Source organism: Ailuropoda melanoleuca, chromosome 1, assembly GCF_002007445.2.
Source record: "Ailuropoda melanoleuca isolate Jingjing chromosome 1, ASM200744v2, whole genome shotgun sequence".
Lineage (NCBI taxonomy): Eukaryota > Metazoa > Chordata > Mammalia > Carnivora > Ursidae > Ailuropoda > Ailuropoda melanoleuca.
Window position 1 is genome coordinate 206839841 of NC_048218.1, and position 12130 is coordinate 206851970.

Genomic DNA, 12130 nt, shown 5'->3' on the forward strand with positions numbered 1-12130 from the left:
TTAGCTCCCGCCCGCCCGCGTGATGACGCGACGGAAACTCCATCTCCGATTGGGGGCGGCTAGGAGGCGGAGCTGAGGGCGGGGCTGCTCTCCCAGAGCTAAAAATAAATTCCGGCTGCGACCCCGCGGTTGCGCGCGAGTGAAGTTTGAAGGACTCCAACGTCTCAGGCGTTGGGGGCGGGCGGGAGGGGCGGAGAGAAGCTAGCTCCCTAGTGATTGGTTAGAGCAGGGCGAGGGGCGGGGAAAACTGTGGGGAGTGTGGTGATTGGTGGAACGTTGAGCGATTGGCGGACTCGCGCCCACAGAGCCCTTAAAAGGCGCGAGGCAACGTAGCTCTTGCAGGCTGGGTTATGGGTTGGCTGCTGTTATTTGTGTGTTTTTTTTGTTTGTTTTTTGTTTTTGTTTTTTGTTTTTAATTCTTTAACGCCTTCATTCTTTTAGAGTTCCTAAATCTGGGATTGAGGTTGAAGGTGGTTACTAGGCGTCATCCTTGGATGAAGGACCCTGGGAAGAATGGAATATGCGTTAATTCCAAATGTTATACGTTTCTCTACGTATGTGTGTGTCTCCCCAGTTCTGGTCTCAGCCCTGCCACAGGCGAACCCGGCACACCTCCCAGGAAATACTTAGCGCGAGTCAACACCTCCTTACCTGTCAACACCTGCGTGGCTAATTCAGTAGGCAAAGTCAAACACCAGCCGTCGCTGGCTGAGAACGGTCCAGAACTATACTTGCAGGGGGGATTCAAGTCTGCTGGACTTGCCCTCCTGTGCGGGCTGACCCCTCCAGAAAGGGGACGCCGCTGTTTTTCCCACAAAAAGTACACGGGGCAACCCCTTTTTCCAGTGGTGGTGGTGAAGAGGACCAATGTTGGAGTAGGGGAAGGGATGCCGGCGCTGGAGGCCTCGGTCACCGAAAATGAAGGTGGAAGCCAGGCTTGAGAAATGAGGATGTGCTTGGGACCTTTCCAGCCCGGGAAGCTTCCATCACGCTTGATCTTCTTGCCCTTGGTGGTTGCTAAAGAGGCAGATATTCTCGCTACTCCAACGAATGTCCCCTACTGTCCTCAGGCTGTTTGTGTTGGGACAACCCACCTGCTGGTCACAGCCCTTTGCCTTTCCCAGGAAGCACAGAGGAGTGGCAGGATTGGATTCCTGAGTATGAAGGTTTAGAGGTGTGACTGTCCTATAAATATGCCTGTTGAGTTAGAACACTGGCATTAGGGCAGAATCCTTCCATCATCCTGCTGACCTTCTAAGAGAGGGAAAGTGTGTGTTCACGTCCTGGGGTCTCTACAGACTGAAATCCCAGACAACCAGCTGGAACCAAGAAGTATCTGTGAAATTCTGTGTTTTGTCTTAATGGTTTTTGAACTCTACTCTGTATTTAAAATATTTAAAAACTTCAGGTCTTAAAATGTGAGTCTCCAGGAAAATATATCATTTTTATCCAGTGAACTTGGATGCCCCTTACCATAGTACTTTGAACTGATGCTACTAGACTCCTTGTTGGTTGTGAAATCAGATTTGTGGGTGTTACCTTTTCTTAAATAGAAGAACAGAATAGAAAATAGATTGCTCGAATTGGTAAGTATTGTTTTGTATTATTTCATGATACTTTTGTTGTGTGTATATATGTATTTGTAAATGCATTATATATGTTTTGGGTACTGAGTTCCATTGTAAAATGTATTTCTTACTGTGAGTTGCCTCACAGAGTTTGAAGGTGTTGACCTAGCCTGGGAATATTAGGAGTCCAGACTGAGAAGCTCTGTTGTAAAGGACAAAGTCCTTTAAAAAAGGTTCCAGTTGTTTTAGAGTCGTTAAGGTCAGATCCAGGAATTTTGAAGATTCCATTATTCCAGAATGGGGAGAATTTGTTTGGTTTAAGAAATGACTCCCTAAAATTATTTGGGATTGATGGCGTGAATTCATGTAGAAGTGACAGACTGCAGCCAGACCTTATAGAAACATGGTGGAGAAAGGTGTTTGATTCTGAATTCAAAGTAGTTCTACTGACTGAGATCACTTGTTACCTGTTTAAGCAGCTAGAACTTCTGCCACCAATCACTATCTCCTCTGCAGGTTCTGCTCATTCAGGACCGCTCTGTCTTGTGGTCTCCGCATGCCGCCTTTCCTCTGTGTGTCCTTCTACTATATTCCATGTCCCTGGGATATAAGAATTCTGTCTCTTCCATTTAAATTCCAGAGAGAGGACATGATTGGTTCAGCTAATCACCACTATCCCTTGAGAGAGGAGTTCATGCTAAACCTGTAGATTTGCCAGGAAAGCCTCCACTGGCCTAAGCTTCCAGCATTGCTGGGTATGGCAATTAATGGCAGTTATTTGAAGTGTGAATTCGTCGTTACTGTGGGAAAATTATAATGCTCTGTGAGCATTTCCAAGTTCAATGACATCTTATTTCTAGCTTCAACATTTAAAAAAAAATTCCCTGTAGTAATATACAAAACTTATTTTTATCTACTATTAGGTTAGACAAAGGGTAGAACTGCATGCTTGCTTTTGCTGAAAGGATGTTTGTGAAATGATTTTACCTTTTTACATGTGAAAGAGTGACCTTAAGTGCCAAGTGGACATGAAGGCGTTTTGTTGTTGTTGTTTTGCTTTTAAATATTTGATGAAGACTGGAAAAGAACTAATCTTAATCATGGCATAAGCCAAATCAGACTGACCTGTTATGTTTCATATAGGGTATTATTCAAATCCAACAGTGCAGATTTGGGGAAACACGCCAAGGTCATTGCATTGTGTGGTCCTGTGGATGAGAGAGTGGTTTTCTCAGCAGGATCTTGATAGGCCTGTCCTCAGCATCCTAGCAGGAGGCTGTCCTAGAGAAAGCAAGTGCCTGACCTGCGCTGGGATGAAAAGATCCTTTTCTCTCTGATGCCAGGGATCAGTCTGGCTCAAACCCTGAGGTACGGAGTTGTATGGGGTACCCCCAGAGGCAGAAAGTGGAATAAGTCTCGTAGGTCCATGGAGGTAGGCAACTCCTAAGGGAGGAAGTTGGCTTAGCAAGGAACTCTGAGGACAGGTTTAGGTCTATGCAGTAGTTGTAAATCGTTCTCAACTGATTGAGCTTGAATGTGTCTTTCAGAAAGGTGTACTGAAGTCCCAATTACTCTCAGAATGGGATCTTATTTGGAAATAGGGCTGTTAGAGCTGTAATTAGTTTAAGATGAGGTCGTATTGGAGTAGGGTCAGCCCTACTCCAATATGACTGGTGTCCTCCTAAGAGGAGAAGAAGAGACCCTCACACAGACATAGAGCCCACAGCCACGTGAGGACAGAGGCAGAGACTGGTGTGATGCTGTCACAAGCCAAGGAATACCTGGAGCTCCCAGAAGCTGAAAGAGAATAAATTTATGTTATTTTAAGCTACCCACTTTGTGACACTTGGTCACTGCAGCCTTAGAAAACAAATTACCCCCCCCAAAAGATGATGAAAACAAATCCATCAATTATCCTCAAATCATCAGTAAAGTTTCATTAAAAGTTTGAATCTAGTTTTTGGCCGCGAATGAAACTGGTCTTCTCCCTAACCTCTGAAGCCAGAGTGCACCTAGTGTGAACTTTCACCAGCCGTGGGCTGCTGTGCCCAGCAGAGCCGGTTTCCCGAGGGCCCCTGGTAGTGGTCAGGCAAGATGGCCGAAGCAGAACACCTGTTCCTAAGAGCCTGTGTGATAGCACCTGGGGGATGCTTGAGGAGAGCCAGGCAGCTAATTCTGTGCAATAAAACAGGTGATGGCTTGTGCCAGTAAGGCTTGGATTACATAAGCTCTTCAACTGCGTTTCAGATGTGGAATTTACTCACGGTGTTCACAAGCTACCCAAAGTTATAATTACTGTTTGAGGAACGTGTTCACGGTGGGTTCTCCCTCCTATGGGAAGGCACCTCAGTGTGGGGTTTTATCTAGTATGTTGGGGTCCAGGGAGTTTCATTGGTGTGCAGAGAAATAAAAAATAGAATTTCTATTTTTTAAGAACATTTTTAAAAATAAAAGTAATTGAGCTTTGTGACTGTGTAATACATGGATTGGCCAGGGCTCCTTCATGGCCTGTATGACAGGTGGTGGCATGTTGTGACAGGTATGAGAGGTAACCTGGTGGGACGTTCACTGCAGGGAGTGGTCGGCGGCATTGCCCTTGTGGGTGAGTGTCCCGAATATTATAATGTATTGCTCTTCAGGGGTCTGGTTTTGAGGAATTATGGGATATATTACCTAAATTCTGCTAAACTAAATTTCACAAAATTGGTCATGGATCTGAAGAGATTTCCTTCAAAGAAACCGTGAATTAGTGATGAAAATAAAAATGCAACATAAGTAAATACTCAGAAGAATGGCAGAGCTAACACCTGTTCCTTGTGTGAGCTCTGTTAGCTCCACTAAAGGTAAACCAGATAGCTGAATCATATCTTTCAAGAGAATGACCAAAAACTTTTTTTTTTTACAAAACAGTCAAAATTGACAAGAGGAGCATTTAAAATATAGATTTGCATCCACATCATTAATGATGACTAAGTATAATTACACCTTGATGTTAGCTAATGATATATAGTGAGTATCCCTTAACAAACAGCAAGATGTTTAAAAACTAAGCATCCAAAACACCATGGCAGACTTTATAAAGTTTTTCTGCAACTTTTTTTTTAAAATTTCAAGCATGGATATAAAACTAGAGAGATTGGTATAATGAGTCCCAGCCTCTTACCAATTCAGTATTTACCGAAACATGGACAATCCCGTCTCATCTATATGATACCTGCTTCTCCCACCCACCCATGGATCATTTTGAAGCAAATCCTAGATATCATAACATTTCATTCACAAATATGTCAATATTTTCCCTGAAAGATGACTCTCTTTAGAAAAGAAAACATGCCATTTTTACACCTAAAACAAAACCAGTTAAGGACTTGTTAATAGCAACAGATATCCAGACTATTCAATGTCTTTTAATGATTTATGGTTTTAACCATTTATTCAAATTCAAATCCAAAAAAAGCCCATATAATGCAATTTGTTGCTATATGTCTTAACTTTTTAAAAAATAAATTTATTTTTTAGAACAGTCATAGATGTACAGGAAAATTGCAAATAGTATAGCACGTTCTATGCCTTGTGCCCAGTTACCCTCATTCTTTTTTTTTTTTTTAAAGATTTTATTTATTTATTTGACAGAGATAGAGACAGTCAGTGAGAGAGGGAACACAAGCAGGGGGAGTGGGAGAGGAAGAAGCAGGCTCATAGCAGAGGAGCCTGATGTGGGGCTCGATCCCATAACGCCCTGAGCCGAAGGCAGATGCTTAACCGCTGTGCCACCCAGGTGCCCCTCCGTTACCCTCATTCTTAACATCTTACGTCAGTGTGGTATATTAGTTAGAATTAACCAATATTGCTACTTTATTAGTAACTAAAGTCCATACTTTACTCAGATTTCTTAAGTTTTCTCCTAATGTCCTTTTTCTGTTGCAGGATCCCACCTAACATTTACTCATCACGTCTCCTTAGGCTCCTTTTGGATGCGATAGTTTCCTCAGACTTTTCTTGTTTTTTTTGATTACCTTGACAATTTTGGGGAGTGCTGCTCAGGTGTTTTGTAGATTGGTATTTGTCTGATATTTTTCCTCAGGGTTAGACTGGGAATTTGGGTTTGGGAGGAAGACCACAGAGGCGAAGTGCCATTTCCATCACATCATATCAAGGGTGCATGTTGTCAACATCGCTTATCACTGTTGATGTTGACCTTGATCTCCTGGCGGAGGTAGTGTTTGTCAGATTTTTATACTTTTTTTTTCTCCCCTTCGGACCGCCTTCTTTGAAAGATTACTGTGTGCAGCCCTCACAAACTGGGGAGTTATGCTTTACCCTAGTTTCCTTCTGCCTGAAGAATTTCAGGCATTTCCTGGAGTTTCCTGGCAACAAACTCAGCATTTATTTATCTGAAAATTGTCTTTATTTCATTTAACTTGTTATTTGAAATAATTATACATGGGATGCCTGGGTGGTTCAGTTGGTTAAGTGTCTGCCTTTGGCTCAGGTCATGATCCCGGGGTCCTGGGATCGAGCCCCACCTTGGGCTCCTTGCTCAGCAGGGAAGCCTGCTTCTCTCTCTGCCTGCTGCTCCCCCTGCTTGGGTGTGCTCTTTCTCGCTGAAAAATAAATAAAATCTTCAAAAAAAAGTGAAATATAGATTAATTGGTAGTTTTAAAAATAGTACGGGGCAGTGCAGTGTACCAATATCCCAATGGTAACATCTTATGTAAATATACTACAGTATCAAAACCAAGAAATTGAAATTGATACAATCCACAGAACTCAGATTTTTACCAGTTTTTCAAGTACTATTGTGTGTGTGTAGTTCTATTCAATTTTATTACATGTGTAGATTTGTGTAACCAAGACCACAGTCAAAATACAGAGCTGGTTCATCACTACAGAGATCTTCTCATGTTATCCTTTTATTTCTTTTCATTTTTGAAACACTTTTTTTTTTTTTAAGATTTTTTATTTTATTTATTTGACAGAGATAGAGACAGCCAGTGAGAGAGGGAACACAAGCAGGGGGAGTGGGAGAGGAAGAAGCAGGCTCATAGCTGAGGAGCCTGACGTGGGGCTTGATCCCATAACGCCGGGATCACGCCCTGAGCCGAAGGCAGACGCTTAACCGCTGTGCCACCCAGGCGCCCCGAAACACTTTTTTGCTGAACTTAGAATGTTAGGTAGACAGTATGTGTTACGTGTGTGTGTGTGTGTTTTAGTACTTTAAAGTTGTTCCATTTTCTCCTGGTTTCCAGTTTTTTCTAATGAGAAATCAATGATTCTTATTATTTCCTTTATGTAATTCTTTTAAGACTGTAACATTTTATTTTATTTTATTTTATTTTTAAAGATTTTATTGGAGAGAGAGCACACGATCAGGGGAGAGGGGTAGAATAGAGGTAGAAGCAGGCTCCCGGCTCAGCAGGGAGCCTGATGCGGGGCTCGATCCCAGGACCCTGGGAGCAGGACCTGAGCCGAAGGCAGATGCTTAACCAACTGAGCCACCCAGGTGCCCCAAGACTGTAAAATTTTAAAGATTTTCTCTTTATTGTTGGTGTTCAGAGTTTGTGATGTGTTTGTGTGTAGTTTGCTTTTATGCTGTGTAAAGTTTACTGAACTTCTTAGATTTGCGAGTTACTATTTTCGATCTGATTTGGGAAACTTCCCAGTGTCTCTTCAAGTATTTATTCTTCCCCATACTCTGTCCTTTTATTTTGAGGCTCCAGTTTCACACGTATTAGACACTTTGATAGCTTTCTGCCAGTCATTGAGCCTGTTTGTTCTTTTCCATATTTTCCCCCTTCCTAATTAAGTGATTTAAAAAAATCTGGTAACATTTTTTGTTTCTAGGATTTCCCTTTGGTTTTCTTTTATCGTTTCTCTTCTCTCCTGAAATTCTCCTCTCTACCCAACATACCCTTGTTTTCTCTAGGTTGCTTAACACATATATTGTTATTTTTTTTTAAAGATTTTATTTATTTATTTGACAGAGAGAGACAGCCAGTGAGAGAGGGAACACAAGCAGGGGGGAGTGGGAGAGGAAGAAGCAGGCTCCCAGAGGAAGAGCCTGACGTGGGGCTTGATCCCAGAACGCTGGGATCATGCCCTGAGCTGAAGGCAGACACTTAACGACTGAGCCATCCAGGCACCCCCATATATTGTTATTTTTAAATCAGCTAATTGTAGCGTCTGGAGCATTCATAGGTCTGCTTTTACTGAGTGACTTTTCTCTTCATTACAGGTTGTTTTGTCTAGTAACTTTTGTAGTGGGTGTATGGATGATGTATTATAAAAATCTGGATTTTGAAAATGAGCTTTGTTTTAATACTTGTATATGGCAAAATGTACAGAGCAAAGTTCTTTCTTTTTTTTTTTTTCCACATGAGTATCCAATTGTTCCAGTACCATTTGTTGAAAAGACTTCCCTTTCTCCACTGAATTGCCTTTGTATCTTTGTCAAAATTCAGTTGCCCGTGAGCGAGGCTATTTCTGGACATTCTTTTGCTCCATTGATGTATTTTTCTGTCTTTACATCGACACTATACTGTCTTAATTACTGTAGCTTTATAATCTTGAAATCTGGCCATTTTATCCCTCCAACCTTGTTCTTCTTTTTCAAAGTTGTGACTAATCTAGTCCTTTGCATTTTCATGTGAATTTTAGAATCCACTTATCACTTTCTACAAAAATTCTGTTGGGATTTTGACTGGCACTGTTTTGAATCTATAAATCAATTTGGGGAGGAATTGTATTTTAGCAATATTGAGTCTTCTGACCCATGAGCAAGTGTGAGATAATAGGAAAAAAAAATATATATATACACACATACACACACACACACACACACACGTGCCCCTGGTTCCTGGCACAGAACTTGTAAAACCCTTGTAGCTTACTAAGCGATAACCTTAGGAGCATCTCTTGTTCTAATATTTGTCTTTGACCCCATCCGTGACATGGGGCTCCTAGAACCCTTGTAAATTTCTAAGATGATAAGAGCACCTTTTGTTCTAATGAGTGACTGTGGGTGGGCTCCTGGATGGGGGCTGGTCTCCAGAAAGACCAATCCATGATTAGAAGCTTGGGATTTTCGGCCGTCCCCACCCATCTTCTCCAGAAGGGGAGAGGCCCTGGAAATGGAGTTAATAATTGATCATGCCTATGTGGGAAAGCCTCCATAAAATCCCAGTAGTACTGGGTCAGAGAGCTTCTGGGTTGATGAACCTGTGGAGGTGCTAGGAGAGTGGCACCCCTTCCCTCATACCTTGCCCTGTGCACCTTTTCTATTGGGATGTTAATCTGTATCCTTTAAGTATGCTTTAATAAACTGGTAAATGTGTTTCCCTGAGTTCCGTGAGTGGCTCTAGCAAATTAATTGAACCCAAAGAGGTGGTTGTGGGAATATCTGATTTATAGCAGGTGAGTCAGAAGCACAGGTCACAACACGGACTTGCAGTTGGCATCTGAAGTGAGGGTGGGGGCAGTCCTGTGGGACAGAGCCCTCAGCTTGATGCTCTCTCCAGGCAGATAGTGTCAGAACGGAGTTGATATTTTGAACACTCCACCAAGAATGGTTTGCTGGTTTTGGGGGAGAAACTTCACACATTTTGGTGACCAGAGTGTCAGAAGTGAAGTGTTCTGTGTGAGCAGTAAAGGCACGTCATAGGAGGGAAACACAGGAGAGAAGAACTGGGCTTTTCCTACTATAAATGGGATTGAAACATTTTCAATTTTTGATTGTTGCTAGTATACAGAAATACAGTGATTTTTGATTATTGATCTCTTATCCTAAAACTTTGCTAAACTTGTTTCAGTAGATTTTTCATAGAGTTCATTGGCTTTTCTGCATAGGTAGTCATGTAGTTTTTACTTGTAACATTTCATTTTGGGTGCTTTCAATATAATTTTCTTGCCTTGGTACACTATAACATTGAATCGAAGTGGCGAGGGTGGAGGGTGGACGTCCTTATCTTGTCCTTAATTTAGGGGTAAGCAGCCCAAATTTCACTGTTCAGTGTGGTGCTTATTTGGCAAGATACGATTGGGTCAGACTCTCAGACTTCAGCAACAGATAGTTGTGTCTTAAATCATTACAAAAAGGGAAACAGTGACTGGTATGCCATTTCTGGAGAAATGTCTATCATCAAGGGAAGGACTTCAGTTTCGAATGAGTACCCTGGGTTTGAATTCCTGCTCTGCCTCCTGAAGTCCGCACAGCCTTGGATAAGCTACCCTACCTTCCTGTGCCTCCCAGACCCGCTGTGATCTAACTCTGGGGGGAGGCTTGGCTTGTCATCTTATCCCTTCCCCTCACCTTCCCTCTTTTCTGGGATTGGATTAAATGCTTGATTCTGTCCTCCGTGTGACGTACAATGTATGCTAGGACACTGAATATAAAGTTTCCCCTTATTCTTGTTTTCAAATTATTCTGTGATATTGACTTTTCCCTGAATTCTTTCATACTAGTAGTTCATTTCTTGTTACTTGTTCTTAATATGTGGTTTTGGTTTAAGATGTCATTTCCAAGGAGAAGCCAACTTTCCTTTGATTTTAATGGAGGAAAGATTAACTGGATAAATCTTTTGAAATTAAAGCAACTCAACCAAAACACAAACATGAAAGGAGTATCAAATGCTTCCTTGAACTAAAAGGGTTCCCGTCCCAGAACCAATAAAGTTGGGAGGGCTCTTACTGCTCGACCTTGAAGGAGGTAGCTCAGAAGAAAAGAAAATCAACTGCTTTAGTTAAGAGGAGAGAGGAACAGCCAGCTGGAAAGGAACCAACCAAAAGCCTTGGAGGCAGCTCTTGGCTGGGGGAAGAAAGCAGTCTGATCTCAGTGTGTAGCACACAGGTCTTCCCTGAACTGGGCAAAGCCAGGCTTGGTTCATAAGTCTCCTTTGTTAGTCGGATGTCAGCATGACCAAGGTCAGGGTCAAACAGGAAACTTGCAATATGGTTTAGATGTTCAAAAACAACAACAACAACAACAACTGGTGATGTGCCCAGATAAACTACAAGAAAGAAGTCAGCTTGAATTTATTGTGCATAAGAAAATTTGGCTGTTAATTTCTTTCCATGAGGATTAAAATTTTTAAGATTAATGCAGGCATAAAATTAGTCAACTGTCAATGGTTCAAGAAAATTTGTCATTTGGTATGTCATATACTAAATGGTAAAAATATTTAAACCAGATAATTTGGGGAATAAGCTGTGTGCCCTGGTTGAACAGTGAATTACCTTATGGGACTTAGCTTAGCAATGCATAAATTATAAACTGAAATATCCCATTCTGATTTGGAGTATAACTTTATCTCAGTGTTTGCTGAGATATAGAAGCTTATCAGTTACTTGCCAGCTAATATTAGATAAAGGTCACTACATCAGTACATTGTGTCTGTGTGGATAGTTTTATTTCCAACTCAACTGAGCAGATCAGGGCAGGTGTTGCCTGGTTAATTATACAGCTGTTTTCAGGGGAGATCTTGGAAGGCTCTTCATGCCCATGGGACTCTTCTGGGGGTTTCTTCCTACATGGGTTGGCATGTTCTGTGCTAGTGACTTCATAATTCTGGCCCACTGCTGGCTGGGTCCGGATGGGCACCTGACCCAAGGACAGCCAGTTTATACATTGATCTGTGGTCTGCTCGAAGTTCTGCTCAAAAGGGTCATCTGTATTGCATGGTGATTGACTCAGTCTGATCCTCTTGGAGATTGAATGTAAATTATGAAAAGTTGGCCGTTAGAAGCAGAAGCTGAAAGACATGAAGGGAGACGGGAGCCATGCAGAGAAGGCACAAAGCAGAGAAAGGCACACGATAGAAACAGTAGGTGCTGTTCCTGGGGAGACAGCTAGACCAGAGTGGGAAGGCCATGCTCCGAAATGCCAGCTGTGCAGGGCTGAGGTTTCTTTCTCCGCACCTTTTAGCACAACGGCCACAGGGCACCACTATTTTCTTCACAAGACCCAGGACACCAAACAAAGGCCTAGGTCACCTGTTCTCAGTGTAGGCACGCCTGGGAGATGTTTCGGGGTCTGTTCCAGACCACTGCAGTAAAGCTAATACTGCAATAAAGCAGGTCCAAGGACTGTGTTGGTTTCCCCGTGCGTGGAAGTTCCCTACACACGACGCTGGGTCTGTGAGCTGTGCAATAGCATTGTGTCTAAAACGACAATGGACATGGCTTCATTGAACGATACTTTATTGCTAGAACGTGCTAACCGCCATCTGAGCTTTCGGCGAGTCAGTCCTGCCGCTGCTGGAGGGTCTCGGCCGCGCTGCCGACCCATCAGGGTGCTGGGCGCTGGAGGCCGGCGGCGCGGCCGTGCAGGTTCGTAAGACAAGCGTGCGGTTCGCCGCCTCGACGGCTTGTCGGTCACGGTTTCTCTGCCGCGGCCGGTGCTGCCGGACGGCATTTTACCCGCAGTAGAACTGCCTTCAGAATTGGAGTCCGTCCTCCCGAGCCCTGCCGCTGCCTCGTCGGCTGAGCTGCGGTCACGTTCTCGATCCTCGGTGGTCGTTTCAAGCATCGTCTCGGCGTCTCCGCCAGGACGAGCCGCATCCCAGGAA

At 43.0% G+C, this 12130-nt stretch overlaps 1 protein-coding gene across 1 annotated transcript in view; it reads right to left on the reverse strand.

Annotated features, from left to right (window-relative positions):
• The window catches only part of RHEB (Ras homolog, mTORC1 binding), a 54202-nt gene extending 42112 nt beyond the window's left edge, over window positions 1-12090 (reverse strand). The window contains exons 1-2 of the mRNA XM_034649555.1: window positions 11847-12090; window positions 652-1017 (exon numbers count right to left, since the gene is read on the reverse strand). Of these exons, the coding sequence (XP_034505446.1) occupies window positions 652-1017; window positions 11847-12090 (610 nt within the window). The remainder of the gene's footprint in view (window positions 1-651; window positions 1018-11846) is intronic.
• Window positions 12091-12130: the final 40 nt, after the last annotated feature.